Source organism: Aotus nancymaae, unplaced genomic scaffold (genome assembly GCF_030222135.1).
Source record: "Aotus nancymaae isolate 86718 unplaced genomic scaffold, 86718_ANA_hifiasm-v0.15.2.pri h1tg000003l, whole genome shotgun sequence".
NCBI lineage: Eukaryota > Metazoa > Chordata > Mammalia > Primates > Aotidae > Aotus > Aotus nancymaae.
The window spans coordinates 956,943-984,323 of record NW_026988414.1 but is presented as its reverse complement, the minus strand read 5'-3'; the positions used below and the strand labels follow the sequence as shown (position 1 = coordinate 984,323).

The following is a 27,381-nucleotide window of genomic DNA, read 5'->3' as shown; positions in this document are numbered from 1 at the left end:
GCAGTCCCGTTGTTTGAGCGCTGCTGACTCCTCGACGGCCCTAGGTCCTCTCAACCACCCCATGAAGTTCATGCTAAGATCCTCGCATTTCATTTCTGTGGCAGGGACTCGCTGAGGTCCGGGGAGGGGCAGAGAAGAGGGGCGCGGCCGGCCCGCGCTGTGCACTTTCCCTGTCCTCCAGCAGAGGGGCGGCCGGCGGGCTCCGCGTCCCGCATAATAGCGGCTTTGATGCCCGCGGACAGGGAGGCGGGAGGGGAGGGAAGGGACGGGCCGGAGGGAGGGAGGGAGGGAGGGGCCGGCAGCGGAGGGAGGGGTGTGTCGGCCGCCCTCGCTGTCCCTCCGCCCCTCGGTCCCGCGGCCACACGCAGCCAGCCGGAGCTCGGACCAGGCGCCCGTGCCTCCTCCCCGTCCCTCGCCGAGTCTGGAGCCGGCGGGAGCCCTGCGCTCGCCATGTCGGTCGCGCTCAGCAACAGGTTCCAAGGTAGGTGTCGCCGTCCCGGGGCCGCCACCTGTGCGCGCATGGCGGACCACTGGGTCCACCGCGCGCGGGAACCAGGCAGGGACGGGGGCGCGTGGCCCAGAGAGGACCCCGCTTCCCGGGCCGCCTCTTTGTCTCCTCCAGGAGGGAAGGCGTTCGGCTTGCTCAAAGCCCAGCAGGAGAGGAGGCTGGCCGAGATCAACCGGGTAAGCGCCGCGCCCCGAGCAGCGCGCGAGTCCCGAGCCGCGCGCTGCGCGGGTGCCACCTCCGTCCGCGAGGCCGTGCCTGCCTCCAGATTACCCTCTTCCTCTCTTTCCCCCGGGCTTCCCCCAGGTGCCTCCCTCTGCCCCCATTCCGTCGCCTCCGACTCCAGGTAGGTCCGCCTCCGCCTCCCGCCTCCGGTCCCGGCGTCTCGGGTTGCAAGTTGTTACACTTGCAACTGAGGACTGGGGAGGTGGGGCCGGGTCAGGAGCTCGGATGCCAGCCGGCTCCGGGCTCCCAGCAAGCCCGCTTGGGAGCAGCCCTAGGATTTGGCGCGGGAAGAGCCCCAGGCCAGTGATCGCTCCAGCTCAGAACACAGGCTCGGGGTCATTAGCTGGTCTGTCGCCCAGGCTGGAGTGCAGTGGCCCAATCTCGGCTCATTGCAGCCTCCACCTCCGGGGTTCAAGCGATGCTGCCGCCTCATTCTCCCTAGTAGCTGGGACTACAGGCACGTGCCCCCACGCCTGGCCTTAGCTATTGTTATTATAAGGCGTTCAAGAGTACAAACAGAAGACTCTGATGGGCCGAGAGATCCTGGCAGGTCCCCGTGGTCTCCTGCTTCCCGGCCACTCCAAACACATCACTCCTCTTCACTCCAGCTTTCAGGAGAGGTTGCCCCCATCCCGTCGAATGGACTCGATACTTTTCTTGCTGGTCCTGGTGGATTTCTCAGAAGAAATCCTGCCTGCTGTTGCCAGGCACAGTGAAAGCTCCATAAATTTGCTTAGATTCTAGAAGATAAGGAACGATGTCAGGACCTGTCTGGGTTGGCCAATGCTCAAGGGCAGCACAGCCAGTGGCTTTAAAGTTCTGCTAGACCTGAGCTCAGATCTGGCCTCCATAGTGTGCCAGCTCTGTGGTCCTCAGCAAAGGGCCTCTCATCTCCAAGCAGGGCATTGTGCGGGCTCAGAGAGGGAAGGCATGTAGCCTACGTGGTCAAGCACCCAGCATTCGAGAAGCGCTTAGAGAACTAGCATTATTTCCTGAGGTGGACGTCTCCCAGTTTTCTTCTTAACCAGTGGCAGAGTCATACCCGCTGAAACAAGGCTTGGCATTCCTCCTGCGGGCTCCCCTGGACCTCTGGATACCAAGGGTCTAAGCCCAGCGGAGAGTCTGGAAGTGGGCCGCTGGTGAGGTCGCAGAGCCCTTGAAGGTTGTGGGAGGCGAGTCCAGAGCCTGGGGCCCGGCCGTGATACCGCCTCTTGCCAGCAGCGTGCGGCCTTGATTCCTCCTTGATTTCCTTGGACTGCTTGGATGTAGGCAGCCTGTCTGTTTTCCGTCCTCTGGCTACAGGACTCCCATTCAATCCCCAGCTACAGGGCTCTGGGGACCTCAGGGTTCCTCCCTCCAGGTGAGCTCTGGCCTCCTCACCGCCACCCTCACCCTGCCTTCTGGGGGCACTTTGAAGTCAGCTGGAAGGTTGCCTGGACATCTGGCTGGGGTGCTCAGGGGTCTAAGATCCCTGCTGGGTTCCTTCCCAGTTCACTGTGTGCCAACCCAGCCTGGGGCTTGGCTGCTCTAGCCTTCTGGACAGAAGGCTGGGACCCTGACCTCATATAGCCCCCTGGGTCACTCAACCAGGCAGGTTCTGAGCCAGCTGGATCCACCCACAGCCAGCAGGACCCTGAGCCAGAGACAGCTGGAGATGGGGGTGAGGTGACCATAGTTGGACAAGCCAGATGAGCTGAGAGTGCGGGGGACTTTCCGTGCCAACCTCGCCCTTGGGGAGGCGGATAGAGGGTGGGGCAGCTCCAGGGTTGCTTTGGGAAATGGACTGGCTTGGCTTAGAAAGGGGAGGGGCTACAGCTATTGGGGGCTTATCTGGGCAGCACTGGGACTAGGGAAAGTGAGCAGGAAGGGGCTGTGGTCTAACCACGTCAGGACAGTGCCCAGAGAGGGCAAGCAGCTGACCCAAGGCCACACAGAAGCCAGTGACAGAGCTTGCAGCCCAGCGTCCTTCCCCTGCTGAGATGCTGTTCTGAGACCCAGCATATGAGCCCAGCTGCTACAGGGCTGCTGAGGCGCAGGATCCGGGGCCCTGTGGGAAGGCAGTGCCAGGATCACACGGGAAGCTTGAGTGCTTCTCCACCACGGTGGAGCAGGGTGGCCCCACCAGGTCAGTCAAGAGGTGCCGGCAAGCACTGATCTGTGATCTCAGGCAAGCCACTTCACCTCTCTGAACCTCCTTCTCCAAAAAGATAATGGGTGATTTTTCAGTGAGGCAATCTATGTAAAGCACCCAGGAGAGCTGGCTGCGGTCCTCATAGTTATCAGGACAGTTTCTTTATTGGTGGCCTCAAGGTGCAGGGAGTGGAAGATGCTGACGTGGCTCATGCTGTTGCTCAGCCCAGCAAAGCCTCGTCTTCCCTGGCCTCAAATGGGAGCAGGGATCTCTGCTCGCTCTGGAGTCCCTGCAACAATTAGCCAATGGAAGTGGATGGAAGCGGATGGAAGCTCTTTGCAGATGGTGGGGGAGTCACTCCGTGTGGGAGTCTGAATCTGGTTCACCCACAGCCATGGCTGCAGTGGAGAGCCTTGAGGTGAGTGGATTTTAGGCAGAACCGTGCTGGCAGCCTGGACTGCCTTCCTCTGGGGTGCAGCTTCGCCACCCCGCTGGAGTGTGGATTCTGGGGGCCTGGGCTAAGCCCAGGATTGGGCTTCTCAACTCACTGCCAAAGAGTCCCTGCTTCTGTGCCAGGGGCACTGCCATGCCTGCTGCCTGGGGCACAGCCCAGCTTGGCCTGCAGATCCAGGGGCTTCTCTGGGCCAACACCTAGTTCCCTTTGGGGCCTTTCTCCTCCCTCGGTGTGGGCAGCTTCCAGAGGAGCAGGGTAGCTCAGCCTTAGCTTTTCTTTTTGAGACAGAGTCAGGCGCTGTCGCCCAGGCTGGAGTGCAGTGGCACGATCTTGGCTCACCACAACCTCTGCCTCCTAGATTCAAGTGATTCTCCTGCCTCAGCCTCCCAAGTAGGCGGGACTACAGGCATGCACCACCACACCCGGCTAATTTTTTGTATTTTTAGTAGAAATGGGTTTCACCATGTTGTCCAGGCTGGTCTCAAACTCCTGACCTCAGGTGATGTGTCCACCTTGGCCTCCCAAAGTGCTAGGATTACAGGTTTGAGCCTGCGCCCGGCCCAGCTTTAGCTTTTTGTTGTTGTTGTTAAGAGAGACAGGGTCAGCCGGGCGCAGTGGCTCACACCTGTAATCCCAGCACTTTGGGAGGCTGAGACGGGTGGATCACGAGGTCAGGAGTTCAAGACCAGCCTGGCCAAGATGGTGAAACCCCATCTCTAGTAAAAATATAAAAATTAGCCGGGCATAGTGGTGCATACCTGTAATCCCAGCTACTCAGGAGGCTGAGGCAGAAGAATCACTTGAACCTGGGTTCGCGGGGGCGGAGGTTGCGGTGAGCCGAGATCGTACCACTGCACTCCAGCCTGGGTGACAGAGAGAGACTACGTCTCAAAAAAAAGAAAACAGAGAGACAGGGTCTTACTCTGTTGCCCAGGCTGGGGTGCAGTGGCCTAATCTTGGCTCATTGCAGCCTCCACCTCCCCAGCTCAAGTGATCATCCCATCTCATCCTCCCAAGTAGCTGTGACTACGGGCATGTGCCCCCACACCCAGCCTTAGCTATTGTTGTTATAAGGGATTCAAGAGTAAAAATAGAAGACTCGAATGGGCCTAGAGATCCTGGTAGAGGAAGGGAGGTTGGGGAGCCGTATGAAAATGAGCCTCTTTTTGGTTTCACTTTAGTTTTTGCTGTTGTTTTCTGAACACTTGGTGTGTGCCTGTCCTGTGCCAGGCGCCTGTGGGCATTATCTTGTGAATGCTCACTCTAACCCAGGGAGGTAGGTATTGTTCCAATTTTTGAGAAAACGAGACTCAGAGAAGCTGGGTAAATTGCTGGGTTTAAACAGCCTGGATTTGAACCCAGCCTATTTTCTCAATCGCTCAGCTTGGCTGGGCCTCCTGCTGGATGCCCGCGCCAGCTCCATGTACTGTGTGTTTGTGCGTGCACGCACGTGTGTACATAGCAGCACCACTGGAGTGGGCAGAACTGGCCAGCACCTCCTACTCCCCCCACATAGCTGGCATTCCCCACGCCCCGATGGCGTGGTAGGTGACCCCAGGCCAGCCAGGCATGGCCTTATATGGCAGCGGGAGAGATTTTCTCCAGCTTCCCACAGGGACAGAGAGAAGCCAGCGGGACTGGAGTGGGGGGGGTGCTGCCCCTCGGGGTGCCTGTGCCCTGGGGCTTAGCAGAAGGAGCCCAGGGGACAGCAAGGGCCGCCACATGAGCCGGCCAGCAGGCGAGATCATTAACACCATAACCAGCTGTGGCTGTGTGCCCTGCTCATGGATGAACATCGTCATCTCGCTCACCCCGAAACGGCTCCCCAGTAGGTAGATGCACAGTGAGAATCTGCAAACAGCCCCATGGGACAACGGTTGTCGTGACTCCTGTTTTTTATTTAATGTTATTTTTTTGAGACAGGGTCTCACTGGGTTGCCCAGGCTGAAGTGCAGTGATATGATCTCAGCTCACTGCAGTCTTGACCTCCTGGCCTCAGGTGATCCTTGCACCTCAGCCTCATGAGTAGCTAGGACTGCAGGTGTGCACCACCACGCCAAGCTAATTTTTTTTTTTTTTTTTTTTTGGTGGAGACAAATTTCACCATGTTGCCCAGGCTGGTCTCAAACTCCTGAGCTTAAGCAATCTGCCCATCTTGGCTTCGCAGAGTGCTGGGATTACAGGCACGCGTCACTATGCCCAACCATGACTCCCATTTTGGAGATAAGGAAACAGAGGCTCAGCAGGATGAAGTCACCTGCAGGGTCACGCGCCAGGAAGTGGCAGAGCTGGGATTCAGACCCAGTCACCCTGGCCCTGTCCACCAAGTGGCTGCAGCGTAGCTGTGACACAGGCTTCTCTCGCTTATGTAGATAAGGATCCCTGGCTGCCGTCCCAATGGTCCAGCCTTCCTGGGTCGAATGAAGGGCACTCGGCTTTCCTTGTCACATTGAGGTACCTAATTTTGTTTGTTTGTTTGTTTTTGTTTTTTTGTTTTGAGATGGAGTGCCACTCTGTCGCCCAGGCTGGAGTGCAGTGGCATGATCTGGGCTCACTGCAACCTCTGCTACCTGGGTTCAAGTGATTCTCCAGCCTCAGCCTCCTGAGTAGCTGGGATGACAGGCAGTCACCACCATGTCTGGCTAATTTTTGTATTTTTAGTAGAGATGAGGTTTCACCATGTTGGCCAGCCTGGTCTCGAACTCCTGACCTCAAGTGATCCACCCCCCCACCTCGGCTTCCCAAAGTGCTGGGATGAAGGCGTGAGCCAGTGCGCCTGGCCCCTGATGGTTTTTTCAGAAGTCATGTGTCATCTGCACTGGGAAGACAGCTGGGCAGGGCAGGCTGGGTATCTTTGCCAGGGGTTGTATATATCCCCTGCCCCTCCCCCAGCAATGGGGGACCTCTGAGACCTGACCCAGGCGAGTATGCAGGTGTGTCTTTTTTCCTGTATACCCGGCAGTGCCACTCTGTCTCTGCCCAGGTGAATGTGCCCAGCTGGCATTGCCAGGCACCCGTCTCTCTTGCTCTTCCTTAATATATTATAAAGGAGATAGTGGTAAGTGGCCACGTGAGCCTCTGAGGATTCAATGTCCTCTGCAGGTCCAAGCAGTTATGACCTTGGTGTGGCTATGTCACAGGAAGCTGGAGATGGAATTTCTGCAGGGTACGCTTTATTGAGTAGCTGGTTGGGTGTTTTTCTTTAGCTGCCGCATCTGTTGGCGAGGATGCGGCATCTGAATGAGGCCCCAGGCTGCCGTGGGGAATGTGAGCCCGCTGTCCTTGTGGGTGCACGTTACAGGCTCCTGCTACTCGCCAGGTGCCAGCACCACTGTGTCCTGGCCCTGGCCCTTTAAGAGCCTGTGAGCTGCGTCAGAGGCCCCGCGCCCTGGCATGGTGCTTCCTGTCCTTGGAGTTGTTGTCCAAGGCCTGAGCCACCAGCCTCTTGGATGGCCTCCAAGATGGTGATATCCGCCCACCCGAAAATTCTGCTGCAGCTGATACAGAAAGACAGGCCTGGAGGGCCAGGAGCAAGGGTTCGCCAGAAGGTGCTAGAGGTACCAGCCCGGAAAGAGAGTTAAGTCGGCGAGGAGCGGGCAGGCTGCCAGCTTCTGATGGGTTTGGAAACAGCCCCTGCTGGGCATAGCACTTGGGGACTTCGCTGGGGACAGGGATGGGCTCGGGGGACTCTGGCGAGCATCGGAGGCTGTAGGTGACCAGGAAAGGCGGCAGTGAACAGGTGCTGTCGGGGACTGAGATGGGAGCACTCGGACAGGTTGGATGGCCCATCCCTGCCAGGTCAGCCGGGGGCCGAGGACAAAGCAAAACTTGCCCTTGGAGGGATGGCCAGTGGGCCAAGGCTCACCGGGAGGACTTCAGGGCATCACCCTTCCCCCGCGCACACCTGCCTCTCAATGTGGCTTGAGTTTGGATAATCCCGACTTAATGATAATTTTGAACACTTAGCAAGTGTCCTGGGAGCCAGTCTCTTTCTGTGGAATTCACTCATCTCATCCTTACCGCAGGCCGGGCACTAAGGCGGGAGGATAGCTTGAGTCTGTGAGGTCGAGGCAGCAGTGAACCCTGCAGATCATACTGCTGCACTGTAGGCTTGGGGACGGAGCAAAACCCGACTCAAAAAAAAAATCCTTACAGCAGCTCAGTGAGGAGGTTCTACGTATCATTATGATCCCATTTTTATTTATTTATTTATTGAGACAGAGTCTCGCTGTATCACCCAGGCTGGAGCATAGAGGTGCCATCTTGGCTCACTGCAACCTCCACCTCCCCGGTTCAAGCGATTCTCCTGCCTCATCCTCCTGAGTAGCTGGGACTACAGGCACGCACCATCACGCCTGGCTAATTTATTTTTAGTAGAGACGGGGTTTCACCATGTTGGCCAGGGTGGTCTCGATCTCCTGACCTCATGATCCGCCCACCTGGGCCTCCCAAAGTGCTGGGATTACAGGCTTGAGCCACCACGCCTGGCCTATGATCCCACTTTATAGATGAGCCCACTTTATAGAAGAGGAGACTGAGGCTCTGCCCAGAGCCAGAGCTAGTAAGTGCTGGAGCTGGAATTGCAACCCTAGGAAGCTGTCCCTGTGTCCTGCACACCCTGTGCTCAGAAAGCTGATGTGACGCTTTCAGCCATTGTGACTTCAGGCAAGGCCTGTCCCTTCCGGCACCTCGGTCTCCCCAGCCATCGAACAAGGAGGACAAGCCGAACGCTGTGAGGAGTCCCTTCTGGTTCTGTGGTTGAGTGGATATTTTAACAGCTCTGCCACCTCCCAGGCCCCACCCTTGGACGCTCTGGTCCCCGGGGACTGAGAAGTAGGCTCGGCTGCCTGTTTGTCACCCGCAGCTCCTGCCCGCTTGCATTTCCTGACCCTTTGCTAGGACTGATCAGGCCACTGTGGCCTCCAGACCTGCCCCTCTGCATGTCAGTGGCCACTTTCAGAGCCCGGAGGCTCCCTGCACCTCTCACAGCCGCTCCCCGACCCCAGCTCTTTTTGCAGCTGAGAAACTTTGCCTTTGGGGACAGTGGGTTAGATTGTGTATGGAGAATGGGGATAGAATAAACCGCCTAACCCTGCATCTCCCTGGAGGGCTATAGAGTGGTTCCCTGGCCTCCGGAATAACCTCCTGCAGCTGTCTAAGAGGAAAGGTAACTCCCAGTATTGACTTTCTTTGCCAGAAACCTGTAGCCAGGCTACCTTCTTGTTTGGGGCAGGCATAGACCCTGAATTGCTAAAACTTTGCAATCTTGAGAAAGCTGAACAACCTCTCTGGACCTCAGTTGTCCCGTCTGTCAAACGGGGACACCTAGAAAGAGGAGAGAGAAATCCTAAGTGGCCTACTCCGCGGGGAGGGAGCCTCCTTCCCAATCTGTTAAATAGTCTATGAGCATCTATGGGGGTTCTAAGCTGATCGTATGGGTATAAGTGTTAGAAAAAAATATCAAGTCGCTAACATTTATTTAGTATTTGCCGGCCGGGTGCAGTGGCTCTTGCCTGTAATCCCAGCACTTTGGGAGGCTGACGGGGGCGGACTGCTTGAGCCCAGGAGGTCGAGGTTGCAGTGAGCTGTGATTGCACCACTGCATTCCAGCCTGGGCAACACAGCGAGACCCTGTCTCAAAAAAAAATTTCACACAGCCACGAAGTGGATTAAAACTCAGGCATTCTGGCTTCAGAATGCCTTTTGTTTTTTGTTTTTTTGAGACAGAGTTTTGCTCTTGTTGCCCAGGCTGGAGTGCAATGACATGATCTCGGCTCACTGCAACCTCTGCCCCCCGGGTTCAAGTAATTCTCCTGCCTCAGCCTCCCGAGTAGCTGGAATTACAGGCACATGCCACCGTGCCTGGCTAATTTTTGTATTTTTAGTAGAGACAGGATTTCACTATCTTGGCCAGGCTGGTCTCGAACTCCTAACCTTGTGATCCACCCACCTCAGTCTCCCAAAGCGCTGGGATTCCAGGCATCAGCCACCGCGCCCGGCCCAGTTTGCCCTCTTTTTGTTTGTTTTGCTTTTCCTCCAAATACCTGGGGTGGCATCTATCTCTGTCTCCTCTGCCTATGGAGCCAGGGTCAGGGCAGCTGAGGGTCCTGGATAGACAGGGTAGCTGTGCACTGGGCAGGGACTAGGGGAAGATGCCTGCAGGGAGGAAGCTGTGGACTGTGCATGAGCAGGAACCAAGAATCCAAAGCTCGGAGGTGTGAGTGGGCACGGCAGCCTGGCTGGTGGAGTCCTGCTCCTGCCACCTTCCACCGGGCACCCCCACCCCCTGCCCAGGCATGGTCAGCACAGCTGCCCTAAGCCCAGGGCCAGCGAGGGCTGCTCACGCATGAGTGGCTTAGCTGCTTCTCCCACCCTGGCCACTTGTGGCGCAAGCATTTGTTTTTTTTTTTTTTTTTTGAGACAAAGTCTCACTGTATGGCTCAGGCTGGAATGCAATGGTACGATCTCAGCTCACTGGTTCAGATGATTCTCCTGCCTCAGCCTCCTGAGTATTGCTGGGATTACAGGTGTGTGTGATTTTTAGTAGAGATGGGGTTTCACCATGTTGGCCAGCCTGGTCTTGAACTCCTGAACTCAAGTGATCCACCTGTTTCAGCATCCCAAAGTGCTGGGATTACAGGCGTGAGCCACCATGCCTGGCTGCATTTATCATTTTTGGCTCTAAGGAAAAATGAGAGTCCAAACCCTGAGCTCCTCCAGTCTCTGTCACACAGTCACACAGTCACACACTTGCAAAGCTGCCTGATTGTTGCAGGGCTGAGTATGGAGAAAGTAACTCTGGACCGAATGGCAGGCCTCTCCACTCATTCAACAGATGTTTTTCGATTTTTTTTTTTTTTTTGAGACAGGGTCTGGCTGGAGTGCAGTGGTGCAATCAAAGCTTATTGCAGCCTTGACCTCCTGAAATCAAGTAGTCCTCCAGCCTCAGCCTCCCAAGTAGCTGGGACCACAGGCATGCACAGCTAATTTTTATTTATTCATTTATTTTTTGAGACCGGGTCTCAGTCTGTTACCCAGGCTGGAGTGCAGTAGCACAATCTCGGCTCACTGCAACATCTGCCTCCCAGATTCAAGCAATTCTCCCACCTCAGCCTCCCAAGTAGCTGGGATTACAGGCACTTGCCACCACGCCTGGCCTAATTTTTTTATTTTTTGTAGAGATGGGGTTTCACCATGTTGGTCAGGATGGTCTCAAACTCCTAACCTTGTGATCCACCCATCTCAGCCTCCCAAAGTGCTGGGATTACAGGCATGAGCCACCTCGCCCAGCCTAATTTTTTGATTTTTTGTAGAGATGGGGTCTCCCTATGTTGCCCAGGCTGACCTCAAACTTCTGGCCTCAAGCGATCCTCCCTCCTTGGGCTCCTCGACAGATGTTTGTTGAGTGTCTTCTACCATATGCTGAGCACTTCGACGCTAAACCTGTGGCTGGGGCCCTGCCTCCTCTCAGCTGCCCCCTGACGCCCACGTCCTCCCCAGTACTGTGCAGGAAGGGAGCCCCAAGGACAGAGGAGTTCAATCTCCACACAGCCACTTGGTGGCTCTGCTGTTTTGGACAAGTTAGTTAACCTGAGTCTTAACTCCTTCACTCATCCTGCACATGTTTATTGAGCATCTGCTATGTGGAACCTACATTCTAGCAGGGGATGCAGAGTGTGTAGTAACCTCAGTAAGCAGTGGCGTGCAAATCATGTTTGGAAGTGACCCATCCCGTGGAGCTGGGTAAGGTGGATTGGAAGTTGGGGCGGCTACAGTGGGCAGGGAACAGTATAAAACAGGGGGGGCAGAGCTGGGCACAGCGGCTCACTCCTGTAATCCCAGCACTTTGGGAGGTCGAGGCAGGCAGATTGCTTGAGACCAGGAGTTCATGATCAGCCTGGGCAACAGAGGGAGACCCCATCTCTACAAAAAATACAAAAATTAGCTGGCCGTGGTGCTATACTCCCGTAGTCCCAGGTACTCTGGAGGGCTGAGGTGGGAGGATCATTTGAGCCCAGGCAGGTTGAGGCTGCAGTGAACCGTGATCGTGCCAACAAATAAAGAATAAATAGGGTTGACCGCACTGAGAAGGTGACATTGAGGCTGGGTGTGGTGGCTCACACCTGTGATTCCGGGACTTTGGGAGGCCACAGCAGGCAGATCACCTGAGGTCAGGAATTTGAGACCAGCCTACCCAATACGGGAAACCACATCTCTACTAAAAAATTAGCTGGGCGTGTTGTTGCGCGCCTGCAGTCCCAGCTACTTGGGAGGTTGAAGCAGGAGAATCACTTGAACCCAGAGGCAGAAGTTGTAGTAAGCCAAGATTGCATCACTACACTCCAGCCTGGCGACAGAGAGAGACTCCGTCTCAAAAAAAAAAAAAAAAGAAGGAAGAAGGTGACATCGAGCTAAGGCTCGAAGGAAGTGAGGGAGAGAAGCAGGCGGATCTGTGGACTCCAGGCAGGGGGCACAGCAAGCGTGGTGCAGCCCGGGGCATCCTCACCAACCGCTTCCGCAGCGTGTGCTGTGCCCTTGGCGTTGCTCTTAACCCCTGCCTGACTGGTCTGTGTCTGTCTGTGTGCGATTTGTCTCTAAGACCAGGGACCATGTCCTTCCACTTGAACCCATCCACCTACAGAGTGGCCCAAGTAAAACTGGGTCTCTATGGATGGTGGGTCCAGACTAAGGCAGAATTTCTGGTCAACTAGAGCCCAGGAGCTGGGACAGGCCCTCCACATCTCTTCCCAGAGGTTCCCAGATGTTGGTGGTCTTGTGCTTCCCCAGGAAGTTTCTCTAGTTCTTGGTAAAGTGAAGGGAATGTAGGGTCAGTGTGGTGAGTTGGACCTAGGCTAAATGGATTCCATTTAAAATTTCAGACATTATGAACTTCCTACTTTTATGAAACATTCTTTTCTGAACTCATGGCAACAGTCAATGGTCATTGTTTAAAAAGTCTTTACTTGGCAAAATAAAAACTTGGCACTCCAATATTAGTGTGCCCCTACCACCCCCCTTTAAAAATGTTTCTTGTCTGCATGACCCCCAAAATCTGGGAATCACTGATCTAATACGTCCCTCCACTGGACAGATACGGGATCTGGGACCCTGGGAGGTGCCTGGTTTGCTCAGGCACAGACAAAAGTTAATTGTCCTCCTTTCGGGCAGAGGATGGGGTTGGGGAGCAGTGCCGAAGAGCTGTGAGAGGGAGCCAAGAGGAAAGGAAGTCCTCGACAGAGCCAGCCAGGAGGAGGGTGGCCTCCCAGGCTGCCAAGGAAGGATCCAGCGTCAGCTAAGTGGAGGCAGGGCCGCGCCTGGTGCATGGCAATGAGGCCTGGAGTGAGGCTGTGGCCAAGTCAGCGAGACCCCATAGGCCCTGGGACTGCCCTCTGCCCAGGTGCAGAAGACCACAGGTCTTGGAGTCAGATAGACCCAGGTTCGAAACCAACCTCCCTCAGCTGTCTGTGAACGTTCTTTTTTTTTTTTTTGAGATGGAGTCTGTGGCCCAGGCTGGAGTGCAGTGACGCGATCTTGGCTCACTGCAACCTCCACTTCACAGGTTCAAGCTATTCTCCTGCCTCAGCCTCCCAGATAGCTGGGTGAGCACCACCACACTTGACTAATTTTTATATTTTTAGTAGAGACGGAGTTTCACCATGCTGGCCAGGCTGGTCTCAAACTCCTGACCTCAGGTGATACGCCCACTTTGGCCTCCCAAAGTGTTGGGATTACCGGCGTGAGCCACCGCGCCCAGCCTGTCTATGAACTTTAGATGTGGTATTTAACCTCTCTAGTTCTCATGTTTTAACTAGTGGCTGTGAGGATTTAGTGAGATAGCACAGGGTCTGCCACAGCCAATGCTTTACCAAAAGCTAGAGGACAGCCAGACCCTCTCCCAATCCAGTGAGGGAAGCCCCGTTGCCAGATAGGTTTCTCCTATGGTCAAGGGGTGCTGAGTTAATGTGGAGAAATTTGAGCCACAGAAGAGACCATATTATGAGCCTCATACTCATAATCTTATCTGTTACTGATTGAGAGCTGACCCATGAGCCCAGTGCCCAAGGAGTGGGTACTATTGGGCTTATTTCACAGCTAGTAAGAAGGCAGACAGATCCAAACCCAGATTGCTTTATAGTCACTTAGTTCTTGTCATCCTCTATTCTATTTGAAGCCTCTTAGGGGTTTACAACAATAGACTAGGAAGGTAGTGAGTTCTCTGTCCTAAGAGATATGTAAGAACAGGGTCAGCCATCATGTAGTAGGAAACAGATCAGGTGTGATCAATGTGGGTGACACTGCACATCATTTTAAACACCAGCTTTCTATAATTTCAGGATAAGGACCTTACCATATTCACCATGGTCTTCCCTGCTCCCTCAAGGCCTAGCACAGTGCGGTGTGCACTATGTCCCCCCAGAATGTTGAATGAATGAATGAATGAATGAGCAATGTCCAGGTCCAGTCAGCTCAGCGATAAAGAATAGAAGCTCCACTGGCCAGGTGCAGTGGCTCATGCCTGTAATCTTAGCACTTTGGGAGGTCGAGGCGGGCAGATCACATGAGGCCAGGATTTTGAGACCAGCCTGGCCAACATGGTGAAACCCCATCTCTATAAAAAAAATATAAAAATTAGGCCGGGTACGGTGGCTCACGCCTTTAATCCCAGCACCTGAGGTCAGGAGTTCGAGACCAGCCTGCCCAATATAGCGAAACCCCATCTCCACTAAAAATACGAAAAATTACCCAGGCATGGTTGTGGGCACCTGTAATCTCAGCTACTTGGGAGGCTGAGGCAGGAGAATCGCTTGAAACCAGGAGGCAGAGGTTGCAGTGAGCCGAGATCACACCACTGCACTCCGGCGAAACTCTGTCTCAAAAAAAAAAAGATAAAAATACAAAAATTAGCCAGGCATGGTGGTGCACGCCTGTAATCCCAGCTACTCGGGAGGCCGAGGCACAGCCTTTGAACCTGGGAGGCAGAGGTTGCAGTGAGCCGAGATCACGCCTCTGCACTCCAGCCTGGGCGACGAGTGAGAGACTCCATGAAGGGGGTGTATTTGCAGAGTTCAAGTGGTAGGAGGGGAACGTGCCCTGTGCTTCCTCATCTGAATACAGGTTCCAGGGCCACTGGAAGGTTAGCCACAAGGTACATACGGCACCTGGCACTGCGCCCGGCAGGTGCTCCCTCACTTGTTGCTTTTGGCTTTAAGGTCAGAGGCCAGGCCAGATGAACACCTGCAATCTGCCCACCTTTAGATGTAGGGGCTAAGGATGCAGGCTCTAAATGAGATGGAGCCAAGTTAAACCTCTGACTTATGAGCCTCAGCTTCATACCTGCAAAGTAGGTATGATAATAGTAGCTACTGGCCAGGTGCAGTGGCTCACATCTGTAATCCCAGCACTTTGGGAGGCCAAGGTGAGCAGATCACTTGAATCCGGGAGTTTGAGACCAGCCTGGGCCACATAGTAAAACTTTGTCTCTACAATAAATAAATAAATAAATAAGCCAGGCGTGGTGGTGCGCATCTGGAGTCCCAGCTACTCAGGAGGCTGAGGTGGAAGGATCACTTGAGCTGGGGAGGCGGAGGCTGCAGTGAGCTGAGATGGCATCACTGCACTCCAGCCTGGGTGACAGCAAGACGCTGTTTCAAAATAATAATAATGGCTCCCTCTTGGGACTCCTAGGAGATGTGAAGAGATCACGTAGGTAAGGGCTTCACCCTGGAGGCCACTATTAGTGTCCAGTCCTCCCTACCCTGTCCATCTGGTTCTGAAAGGACTCATTTGAGTCTCTCCAAGCATCTGAAGGAAAGGCAGGCCAGGGATTAAAACCCCCATTTTACAGGTGACGGGGTAAATGTATAGTCATCTTCCAGCTAGAGCAGAGACAACAAATCCACACTCTGGTTTTTTTTCTTTTTCTTTTTTTCTTCTTCTTTTTTTTTTTAAGATGGAGTCTCCCTCTGTCACCCAGGCTTGGAGTGTAGTGGTGCAATCTCAGCTCACTGCAACCTCCACCTCCTGGGTTTAAGCTATTCTCCTGCCTCAGCCTCCCAATTAGCTGGGATTACAGGCGCCCTCCACCAAGACCAGCTAATTTTTGTATTTTTGTAGAGATGAGGTTTCACCATGTTAGCCAGGCCGGTTTTGAACTCCTGACCTCAGTTGATCCACCCACCTCAGCCTCCCAAAATGCTGGGATTACAGGCATGAACCACTGCACCGGGCGTCACTGGATTTCTATACAAACTCAAGAAGCAAATGATTCTCATTTGGTAGATAAGGCAACCGAAGTGCAGGGAGGAACGAATGAGCTCAGGATCACATTCCTAACAAGCTAATGATGGAACCAGGGGCTTGTCTTTGTAGCTCACGACTTCAGGGATCTGAAGCTGGTGTGTCCTTGGAGGAGGGGCATGGGTCTCAGCACTGGTAATGTAGCTGCTGGCTGGAGGGCTTAGTCACCCAGAACAAACTCTCTGGGGCCTCCCCAAGCCGCTGGGCAAGCTTCCTACCCACGGGGTGGACAGTGCACCTAGGCTTCCAAGGGCGACAGGAAGCTGGGGTGAACATGGGACAAATGGGCCTGGTGGCATCTGGCTACCCGACAGGAGGAAAGGCACCTGGAACTCGGGCCCACGTGTGGGTGACTTCTGTCCCCAACCCCTTGCTCAGCACTGTCCTCTCACCTCTGTAGGAGTTTCTCTGTGACCAGAAGTACAGTGATGAAGAGAACCTTCCAGAAAAGCTCACAGCCTTCAAAGGTAAGCTGGGGCTGCCTGCCCTGCATTCATCCCTGGAGAGGTGGGCTGGCCCCTCACCCTTGCACACAGGACCCCCTAGTCCCACAGGGCTAGGCTGTGGCCCTGTTTCATCCAGAATGCCCTTCTTCCTGGCAGGCTTGGAGACAGGGACCCCCTGAGAGGTGGGGGCAGGCCCCTCCACCTGCCTCCCTGCCCCGGCGGGCCCCATCACCCCTCGCCTGCAGCCCTGGCCAGGCCCTGCCCCTCTCTCTCCCCTCACTGCCCACAGGGCTCAGGGTGGCGCCTGTCCGCCGCTGCCCAGGCCCCATCACTCCCGGGCCCCGCACACAATCAGCTCTTTGTGAGCAGGCCTTGCTTCTCCCCCTCCCCAGCAGAGTGTCTCAGGAGCCCCTGCGGAGAATGGACGTTTGTGTCGCCGCGGTGGGCAGGGGGGCAGAGTTTCTGCCCATTGAAACCCGGCAGCATGGGATGAAAAGAAAACAGGGCCTGGGAGAGGGGCCGCATAAAGGTCTCTCTGTTTGGGGCCCTGGCGCTTGGTTCCCAGCCAGCACCTCGAAAGGAGAGGAGCCGGGCACATAGCGGGCAGCACAGACCTACCTTCCCTGCCGGGGGAGGCAATCAGGCACAGGGGCCCCGGGCTCTCGTGGAAAGTATCCTGGAAGTTGCATTCCCCTCCAAAGTGTTTGCACTGTGAGCATCCTCGTGGCCCCGCGGCAAAGAACTTGGCAAGTGCTCCTCAAATCACTTACACTTGTCCTTAGGCTGGGCATCTATGGCTAATGATATTAATAACAGCTGGCTTTTGTTGGAAGTCGGACTGTGAAGCACTTCTCATGCAACGTGGCGAGCTCCCCACATCACCCCCATCGGCCTGGAGGGAGATGGTGTGCTTGTTAATGTACAGATGGAGAAACTCGGGCTTGGAGGGCTGGGTCATTGGCGTGGGGACACATAAGCTCACTTAGGGCAGAGTTGAGACTTGAACTCATGTCAGTCTGGCTCCCAAGCCCCTGCTCTTAACCGTTATGCTAAGATGCTTTTTACATTAAGAAGAGAGAAGAGAAATAGTAAAAGACAGTCCTGACCCCACCCCAGCCCAGCCACCTGTAGGAGAGCTGTGCAAAAAAGGGCAGTCCGTTGGGGGCCGCGGCAAGCGGATCACCTGAGGTCAGGAGTTCGAGACCAGCCTGACCAACATGGAGAAACCTTGTCTCTACTAAAAATACAAAATTAGCCTGGCGTGGTGGCGCACGCCTGTAATCCCAGCTATTCTGGAGGCTGAGACAAGAGAATCGCTTGACTCCGGAAGGTGGAGGTTGCAGTGAGCTGAGATTGTGCCATTGCACTCCAGCCTGGGCAACAAGAGTGAAACTCCATCTCAAAAAAAGAAAAAGAGAGAGGCCAGCCCACTCCCTTCTCTGTGCATACCAGCATGGCCACCCCCACGGGTGGCTCTGGGAGGAGGGACGCGTCTCAGGGCTCTGGCAGCCTTTCTGCTCGTCTTCAGTGGGATGCTGGGACAGACAGGAAGTTATATTAGAAAGGCAGAGCCTGGAGAGGGCTCCAAATCATTCACTCATTTGCTCTCCAGATGCACACCTGCACAGGCACCGGGCCCATTCCAGGTCGAGGGCACCATGGTGAACGTACAAGAGAGCCCCTGCCCCGGGTAGCCTGTGTTCTACCCGGGGGGCGTGAGAGGTGGTGGGAGCCTAAACAGAGAGCAGGGAAATACAAGGTGGGCAGATTGTGGTAGATGCTTTGGTGAGAAATGAGGGAGGGAAGACGGGTGCTCAGCGGTGGGGAGGGGGTACAATTTAGAAAAGGCAGGTAGGCCGGGTGCAGTGGCTCACACCTGTAATCCCAGCACTTTGGGAGGCTGAGGCGGGCAGATCGCCTGAGGGCAGGAGTCCAAGACCAGCCTGGCCAACATGGTGAAACCCTGTCTCTAATAAAAATACAAAAATTAGGCTGGGCGCAGTGGCTCACACCTGTCATCCCAACACTTTGGGAGGCTAAGGTGGGCGGATCACCTGAGGTTGGGAGTTCGAGACCAGCCTAACCAACATGGAGAAAGCCCGTCTCTACTAAAAAAAATACAAAAATTGGCCGGGTGCAATGGTGCATGCCTGTAATCCCAGCTACTCAGGAGGCTGAGGCAGGAGAATCGCTTGAACCCGGGAGGCAGAGGTTGCAGTGAGCCGAGATCAGATCGACGGCAAGAGCAAGACTCCATCTCAAAAAACAAACAAATAAACAAAAACAAAAAGCTGTGTGTGGTGGCAGCCTTCTGTAATCCCAGCTGCTCAGGAGGCTGAGACAGGATTGCTTGAACCCGGGAGGTGGAGGTTGCAGTGAGCTGAGATCAAGCCACTGCACTCCAGCCTTGGTGACAGAGTGAGACTCCATCTCAAAAAAAAAAAAAAAGCATAATGGTTAAGAGCATGGGCTTTGGAGCCAGACTAACATGGGTTCAAGTCCCAACTCCGCCCTAGGTGAGCTGTGTGTCCTCCCTGAGATCTGTGAGTGACAGTGAGATAGAGCAAGACTCCATCTCAAAGAAAAAAAAGAAGAAAAAGAAAGGATGGGGAGCCCGGATGCCCTGAGGAAGGACTGTGAGAATATTTGGGAGAACATTCCAGGCAGAGGGGCAGTGAGCTGGAGCAGGCAGGGAGTGGGCGGGGGCAGCGCAGCCTGCAGGAGGGCCTCGGCTCTCTCTGCTAACTGCTTGTGGGGCAGGATAGATGGTGAGGGTCCCCGCTGTGCCACGGCAGGGGTGACCTGCGGAGGCCCCACGGTCTGTGTGACACATAGACCCTGTCGCAACATGCCGAGCCCACTGCTCTGAGCATCCTGGAGCATCCTCCCTCAATGCCAGAAATTTTCCTGATCAAGGAAGTTTAACTCAGTCTGCATGTGAGGTTTGGACAATGGTCTGTGTACCCCAGGAAACCGTATGTGCACTTTGTGGGCTAGGGCAGGCCTTTCTCCTGGTTTCAGAATCAAAGGTCCCCTGAGTCAGCGCTTCCTGCACCTGGTTGCCCATCAGAACTGCCTGGGATGCTGAAAAGCACGCGCATGCCTGCTCCCACCCTGTCCTTCCACACCTACCAGCCAGAATCCCCGGGCAGGGAATTGGATCTAGTCACTTTGCTACTAACTCAGATGCAGCTGGTCCACACTGCTGGGGACCCGGGAGGAAGCTGTTGCCCTCCTGGTCAGAGGGTCAGAGTGACCCCAGCCATCTTTCCCTTGTGGCACCTCTAGGAGAGTGGTCCAGGCAGGATGAGCTTTCCCAGAGACCATGGCTCGGCTGATGGGGCACTCAGGTCAAGACCCTTGGTAGGGTGTGGGAGGCGGTTCGGACTCCTGAGGACACGGTCAGCTGCCCACTAGTCCCCGCAGGGAGCTGCTGCTTCTAAGCTAATGCCAGTTTTTGCTTTGTGATTGCCAGAGAAGTACATGGAGTTTGACCTGAACAATGAAGGCGAGATTGGTGAGTGAGGCCTTGACTGTGTTGAGGGAGGAGGGCATTAGGTGGGTAGAGGGCTTGAGGGACCCTCTGCGTGAGTGAGGAGCATGGGGCAGTCCAGAAGGCTGGTGAATATGCTGCAGCCGAGTCAGCCCCTTGCCTTCTGCCCTGGCGTCACTGCCCTCGGACTCTTCCAGACGCTTTCCTCCCCTACGGCTTCCCTCCCCACCCACGCCTCAGCCTCCCACCCCAGGTGCTCTAGGGATTCGGGACAGAGGGTGCCACACCTGCCCAGAACTGGGGACACTCGGGGTGGACAGGCCCTGGGCTCCCAGCTGGCATTTCCATTGCCCCAAAGTCTGTCCTTCTATTGTAAGTGTTTTGGCAATTGACAAGGTGCTTTTACATATGTTGATTCTCTCATTACATCCTGCTGTGCAGGTGCTGGCACTTCCGTTCTGGTAGGAGACCATACCTGGACCTTACCAGCAAAGACATGGTTAGGGCTGGTTTAATTAGCCCCATTTTACAGATGAGGAAAGCAAGACTCAGAAAGGTGAAATGGGCTGGGCGCGGTGGCTCACAGATTATGTCTGTAATCCCAGCACTTTGGGAGGCCAAGGCAGGTAGATCACCTGAGATCAGGAGTTCAAGACCAGCCTGGCCAACATGGTGAAACCCCATCTCTACTAAAAATATAAAAATTAGCTAGGTGTGGTGGCATGCGCCTGTAATCCCAGCTATTGGGGAGGCTGAGGCAGGAGAATCGCTTGAACCTGGGAGGCGGAGGTTGCGGTGAGCTGAGATCACACCACTGCACTCCAGCCTGGGTGACAGAGTGAGACTCTGTCTCAAAAAAAAAAAAAAAAGAAAGAAACGACTTGCATGGGACACTGGTCGTAAACCAGGGCCCTGCCTTTGGTTTCTGAGCCCTTTTCCCCTTTTCCATTTCACCTGTACCTCAGAGTGATGCCCCCACCAGCATTTTCCTCCTCCTCCTCCTCTTCCTCCTCCTCCTCCTTCTCCTCCTCCTCCTCCTCCTCCTCTTCCTCTTCCTCCTCCTCCTCCTCCTCCTCCTCCTCCTCCTGTGTCCTCTCTCTTTTCTTCTCCCTTTTGAATATTTGATCATTTTTTTCTTTAGAAAGAAATTTTTTTGGCTTGACAAATAAACATATTTTCATCATTAAAAAAATTGGGGCAACACAGCAAAGCACACAGACAAAAATGCATCACCCGAAAGCCCACGCCCCGGAGGTAACTGCTGCAGACATTTCAGCTTCTGTCCTTCCACTGTTCATTCCAACCACAAAGGCTGTTTTACACCATTTTTGAGCCTCCTTGAAAAAAATAACTTTCTATTGGTCAGCCTGGCCAGAAAAAATAAATAAAATAAAACAATGGTGAGTATTTTGTGTTATTATTGATTTTTTTCTTTTTTCTTTTTTGAGACAGAGTCTCATTCTATTGCCCAGGCTGGAGTCCAGTGATGCAATGTCAGCTCACTGCAACCTCCGCCTCCCAAATCAAGCAGTTCTCCTGCCTCAGCCTCCCAAGTAGCTGGCATTACAGGCACGTGCCACCACGCCTGGCTAATTTTTGTATTTTTAGTAGAGATGGGTTTTCACCATGTTGGCAGCCTCAAACTCCTGGTCTCAAGTGATCCGCCCACCTCGGCCTCCCAAAGCTCTGGGATTACAGGCGTGAGCCACTGCGCTGGCTGATTTTTCTTTTGAAATATAGTTAATGACTGCATTGTAGGAGTGAATTCTAATTTGTTTAGCAGATGCCTTTGTATGGACCATTTGGATGCCTTCCAATTTTAACTGTTACTGATAATCCTGTAAAGAACCTTTGTACATGAGTGTTGTTCACTCCCTGGTTATTTCTGTAGAGGAAATCTCAGGAAGTGGACACCATGGGTCAAAGGCTTTTGAAGCATCTTGCCCAACTGCCCGAGAAAGGTCCTGCCAACTTCAAAGCCTGGCAATACATGTGCAGCCCTTTCCCCCTTTCCTGGAGAAGGCTGCCCAGTTCTCTCTGAATGCCTGGACATCCTGGCACCTTTGGGCCTGGCCCCAGTCCCGCCCGCCCTGCCAGGAGGAGCACGGGCAGCACCACGGCCCTCGGCCTCCACTCCACCCCTCCCACCATCCTTTTCTGACCCATTGTTCACTGAAGAACAATCCGAAGGAAATTGCCTCAGCTCTTGGTGGGAGCTGGGCGGTCAGAGGCAGCACCGCCTCGGGCTGTAGTGACATTCTGGGGCCTCCCTTGTTTTTCTTGAATTTTGTTCTCTTGTTGGTTTTCCTGCTCTGTGGGATATTTTTGGTGTCCTCTCCCTTCCAGCCGAGGCGGAGCCCTAGGACAGCAGGACTGGATTGGCATGGGGAGAAGCCATCTGCCCCTTGGCACCCAGTAGAGTGACTTTCAGTGCCTGACTCCCTGACTTGGCCACACTGGGCATAACTCCCTGCGCACAGGAGAGTAGGCGCCCGGCCCACCCTAATGCAGGAAATAGCAGAGCCCACAGTCATGGTGTGAAGAATGTGCTCTGGCCAGTGCCTCCCACATGGCGATCTCCGAATGATCCTCTCCACCTGTTCTACCATTGATGGGAGCAGGGGTTCAGAGAGGTTAAGTAGTGTGTTCCAGACCCCAGAGCCAGGAATAGCAGAGCTCGATTCCAGTGCAAGCCCATCTGACTCTAGAAGCCCAGATCACTAACCACTAGTCATACTGCCTCGGAAGAGAGCAGGGAGGGAGTGATGGGCTCCTCCTCCCTAGAGGAGTGCAGACACCAAGCTTCTGAGGGTGGGGTGCCTGAGTGGAGCTTTCCCAGCTTCCCCCTCAAACCCCAGTGGCCGGTCTTCACTTAGCAGATCTGCTTTTCCTCCGACAGACCTGATGTCTTTAAAAAGGATGATGGAGAAGCTTGGTGTCCCCAAGACTCACCTGGAGATGAAGAAGATGATCTCGGAGGTGACAGGGGGGGTCAGTGACACCATCTCCTACCGAGACTTTGTGAACATGATGCTGGGGAAACGGTCGGCTGTCCTCAAGCTGTGAGTACCTCCTCCCTCCCCCGGGGCCCCTGAAGGCAAAATCATTCTATGCAGAGAGGCCCCCAGCTCTGGGCACCCCAGCCATTCCCCAGGTAGTAGGTAACTTGTGTGACCTGCTGGACATGGTACTTACTTTTCCTGAACCTTATTTCTTTATCTGTCAAATGGTCTTTTTTTTTTTTTCTTTTTAAGATGGAGTCTCACTCTGTCACCTAGGCTGGAGTGCAGTGGGGTGATCTTGGCTCAGTGTAACCTCTGCTTCCTGGGTTCAAAGGTTACAGAACTAGGGAGGCTGAGGCAGGAGAATCACTTGAACCTGGAGTGCAGTGGTGCAATCTTGGTTCACTGTAACTTCCACCTCCCAGGTTCAAGCAACTCTCCTGCCTCAACCTCCCAAGTAGCTGAGCTTACAGGCATCTACCACCATGCCCAACTAATTTCTGTATTTTTAGTAGAGACAGGGTTTTGCCATGTTGGGGACCTCAGGGAATCCAGCCCCCTTGGCCTGCCAAAGTGCTGGGATTACAGGCATGAGCCACTGTGCCTGGCCCAGATGGTCATGTTAATATGTACCTTGCAGAGGAAATTAGCCTGTAACAGAGTCGGGCAGAATCAGTACTCAATAAGCGGCAACTGTGATGACGACGATGATGGTGGTGTGGTGGTAAATCTACTGTGAAACATTCTGAGCCTCTGTCGAAACTTTCTGAGCCAGAGTTTCCTCTTTTTTTTTTTTTTTTTTTGAGATCTTGATCTGTCACCCAGGCTGGAATGCAGTGGCGCAATCTCAGCTCACTGCAACCTCTGCCTCCTGGGCTCAAGCAATTATCCTCCTGCCTCAGCCTCCCCATTAGCTGGGATTACAAGTGTGCATCACCACGCCCAACTATTTTTTGTATTTTTAGTAGAAATGGGGTTTCACCATGTTGGCCAGGCTGGTCTCAAACTCCGGACCTCAAGTGATTAGCCCCACCATAGCCTCCCAAAGTGCTGGAATTACAGGCGTGACCCACCATGCCCGGTAGTTTCCCCATTTGTAAAGCAACTCCACTACCCCCACAGGGCTGTTGTAAGCATAAAATAGAGTCAAAATTGGCCCCAAAGGGAGATAAGGTTTATCTTGATGCTATTACTTGCTACCAAAATGACCCTGGGCAAGTTACCTTAGGTCTGCCAGTCTCAATTTCTTCATCTGGGGGTGATAATCATGTCTTCTGTGATGTTCTGAGGGCTAGTGAGATGACACACAGATTCCAGCCTATGTCTGGCTGATGGCAAACACTTAATACATAGTAGCGCATTGTGGGTGCTGCCCTGCTGAAGAGCATTAAAGCAATGCCCTAGACAGTCTCATTGTCATTTGTCACAGCTGAAAATAACACTCCACCAGGCACAGTGGCTCACACGTGTAATCCCAGCACTTTGGGAGGCCAAGGCAGGTGCATCAGAGGTCAGGAGTTTGAGACCAGCCTGGTCAACATGGTGAAACGCTGTCTGCTCTAAAAATACAAAAATTAGCTGGGTGTGGTGGCTCACACCTGTAATCTCATCTACTCAGAAGGCTGAGGCAGGAGAATCTCTTGAACCTAGGCGGCAGAGGTTGCAGTGTGCTGCAATGGTGCCATTGCACTCCAGCCTGGACAGTAACAGCAAAACTCTGTCTCACAAAAAAGAGAAGAAAATAACATTCACTTTGTTTTTATGTAATGAGATTCACTTTTTTAAAAGTACGAACGTTGGCTGGGTGCAGTGGCACACGCCTGTAATCCCAGCGCTTTGGGAGGTCGATGGGGGCAGATCATAGGGTCAAGAGATTCAGACCATTCTGGCCAACATGGTGAAACCCAGTCTCTAAAAATTAGCTGGGCATTGTGGCGGGTGTCTGTAATCCCAGCTACTCGGGAGGCTGAGGCAGGAGAATCGCTTGGACCCGGCAGACGGAGGTTGCAGAGAGCTGAGATTGCACCACTGCACTCCAGCCTGGGTGACAGAGCGAGACTCCATCTCAAAAGAAAAAAAAGTACCAATGTAAAATAGACCTGTCTCATTTTACAAAGGAGCTTGGTGAGGCCCAAGGAGACTAAGTACCTGGCCCATGAGCCCACGGTCCAACCTGGCCAGATCTTCTAGCACCCCACTTCCCGGGAGAAACACCGAGGATCAGAGAGGCCAAGTGTCTTGCTTGAGCCACTCAGCTGAAAAGTAGCAGGGCTGGCATTTGAATCCAGACTGTTGCCCTGGAGGCTGTACTCCGAGCCCCTACCGTCTGCTCCCCGGACTCCACTCTGAGAGCAGTGGGCAGGTTTTTGAAGATCTTTATGCAGAGGCATGGCCCAGTCTGGCTCAGCCTCCTCCAGGCAGTGTGGTTCAGGGAAGGGCATGGCCTAGAAGTCAGAGCCTGGAGTCGCATCCCGCCTCTGCCCTGGACCACCTGTGTGGTTCTGAGGAGTCACATCAGCACTTTGCGCCTCCATTTCCCCCTCTGTAAAATGGGACCAGCAGCCCCTTCCTCGGAACTTCTGCCTTGGACTTCTGCAAGGATCCCACCAGAGAACAGATTTAAGAACATTCTGTCAGGACCCTGCTGACATCAAGGCTGAGATGATCTTTTCCCGTATGAGGGAAGGATCTTAATCTTGCTTTTCTTTTTATTTCTTTTCTTTTCTCCAACTCCAAACCAGAGTCATGATGTTTGAAGGAAAAGCCAACGAGAGCAGCCCCAAGCCAGCTGGCCCTCCTCCAGAGAGAGACATTGCTAGCCTGCCCTGAGGACCCCGCCTGGACCCCGTGGCCTTCCCGCCCTGCTCCTCCCTCCCGATCCTGCTGCCCTTCTTGACACATTGTGATCTCTCTCTCATTTGTTTGTTCATTGAGGGTTGGTTTGTGTTTTCATCCATGTCTTTGTAAAGCACAAATTATCTGCCTTAAAGGGGCTCTGGGTCAGAGAATCCTGAGCCTGGGGTCCCCTCCCTCTCTTCTTCCCTCCTTCCCTACTCCCTGTGCAGAAGGGCTGATATCAAACCAAAAACAAGAGCGGGCAGGGCCAGGGCAGGGAGGCTTCCAGCCTGTGTTCCCCGTGCTTGGAACTGGCACTCTCCATCCTTCCAGAAAGTCTCCGAGCCAAGTTCAGGCTCACTGGCCTGGCTCTGACGAGGACCCCAAACCACTTTGGGAAGACCCTGGAGTAGGGACAAAGCTGCAGGGCCTCTTAAGGGTTTCCTTGGACAGTGCCATGGTTCCAGTGCTCTGGGGTCATCCAGGACACAGCCACTCAGTGCCCCGCTGCCCCAGCTGATCCCCCCTCAATCCACACCTCTTCTCGTACTCAACGATGTGACAGAAGGTGGGAAGGAAAGGAGCTTGGCAACGTGAGCCCTTCGAGAAGATACCAGAAGGAACCCTCGGGTCTTGCTCCCTGGCCACACCTTTGCAGGCAGCTGAGAGGCAGCGTGCAGCCCTACTGTCCCTTACTGGGGCAGCAGAGGGCTTTGGAGGTAGAAGTGAGGCCAGGGGTCTTGGGGAGACAGGTCAGCTCAGTGCAGTTCCACCTTTCAGGGAGGATACTGAGGAGACCAGGATGAGAGAATGAGGAGTAAAATGCTCACGGCAGAGTCAGCAGCACTGGTAAGCCAAGGCTGAGAAACACAAGGTTGCTTTTCCGATCCCAATGTGCTTGAAACCTGACTCTACTTCCCTCATTTGCCTTCCCACCCTACTCACATCATTCATTCATTGACTCACTCATTCAGCAGATATTTATTGACCTCGTATTATAAGCTTTACGCCCTCCCATGTTGCCCTGACACGTGCAGTATCCACTGTCTAACTCATCTCTCCCCAAATCTCTGAAAACCTTGAGCTTGGGAATTGGACTGGGGTCACCTGTGTCCTTTCTTATGGACTCACAGGATTTCAGAGCCCTGATGCACCCTGGAGGGTAACTGGGCCAGTCCTCTCACTTCCCAGGTGAGGAGACTTGTGGCCCACAGGGATTAAGTGCCTTGCCCAAGGTCAGGCTTATCTCCAGAGGGATGTGCCTGGACTGGGGCCAGATGTTCAGGGACCCTGCCTACACCTCATCTCCAGTTTGGGCTGCCTTAGTTAGTGATGAGAACAGGGAAGGGCTGGGAAGGGGTAACCTCCTAGGTCAGCACTGGGAGAGGGTTTCACTTGCTCTGAAGATCCTGGGCCAGGATCCGCCCTCCCCAGTGCCTCCAAGTCAGCATCAAGGCTTCAGGGAAAGACTGGACCTCTGAAGCTGCCTCTTGTAATTCATGCAGGAAGATGTCAAAGTCAGCCCCATCTTGGCTGATCAGGGAGTTCAGCCTGAACCTCACCTGTGTTCTGAAGTCTCTTACCCTACCTGCTCAGGACCTAGACACACTTATTCACTGAACATATTTATTAAGCACTTGCTGTCGGCCAACAGTTAAGAATCCAATCATGAAATGATTGGAATTGGATGATCAGATCCAATGATCAGATTCGTGGAATTGGAGTCCAATAGGAAAGTGAGACCCAGACAGTGACAATGAGATAAATGTTAGGAAGGGGAAGTCTGGGGTGACTTCCCTACAATCCTGGGGGCCTAGCTGGGCCCAAGACTGAGTGAGAGCCTTTGCAACACCTTCAGTGGACAGGACTGGGAGATCTTGGCGGTTGGAGCCAACGTGGGTTCCCTGTGGCTACTGAGTCATCTCTGATAGCAGACTGAGGGAGGGAAGCAGGTAAGGCATGGGGAAATGGCCAGGTTGGGTTAACCCACTGG

The 27,381-nt window shown here is 54.1% G+C and overlaps 1 protein-coding gene across 5 annotated transcripts; it reads left to right on the top strand.

The window, feature by feature from the left end:
* The first annotated feature begins 435 nt into the window (after positions 1-435).
* On the top strand, positions 436-25,482 carry AIF1L (allograft inflammatory factor 1 like). Of its 5 annotated transcripts, XM_064376962.1 has the most exons (6): positions 436-481; positions 623-684; positions 16,013-16,079; positions 19,534-19,575; positions 22,451-22,613; positions 25,295-25,482. In XM_064376962.1, exons 1-6 carry the CDS (start codon positions 451-453, stop codon positions 25,380-25,382), a joined length of 453 nt encoding a protein of 150 aa, XP_064233032.1. In that variant the 5' UTR covers positions 436-450; the 3' UTR covers positions 25,383-25,482. The 5 variants fall into 5 exon arrangements, with proteins under 5 accessions (XP_064233032.1, XP_064233044.1, XP_064233033.1 ...); XM_064376974.1 differs by lacking the exon at positions 19,534-19,575; XM_064376963.1 differs by lacking the exons at positions 436-481; positions 623-684 and adding an exon at positions 2,949-3,279.
* Positions 25,483-27,381: the final 1,899 nt, after the last annotated feature.

What these genes read in the sequence shown, in the direction of transcription:
- AIF1L (XM_064376956.1), top strand. Translation starts at nt 6,765, where the DNA reads ATGGCCTCCAAGATGGTGATATCCGCCCACCCGAAAATTCTGCTGCAG. An exon ending in AAAGCTCACAGCCTTCAAAG is followed by an intron (nt 16,080 to 19,533) that starts GTAAGCTGGGGC and finishes TGTGATTGCCAG; the next exon opens with AGAAGTACATGGAGTTTGAC. An exon ending in CGGTCGGCTGTCCTCAAGCT is followed by an intron (nt 22,614 to 25,294) that starts GTGAGTACCTCC and finishes ACTCCAAACCAG; the next exon opens with AGTCATGATGTTTGAAGGAA.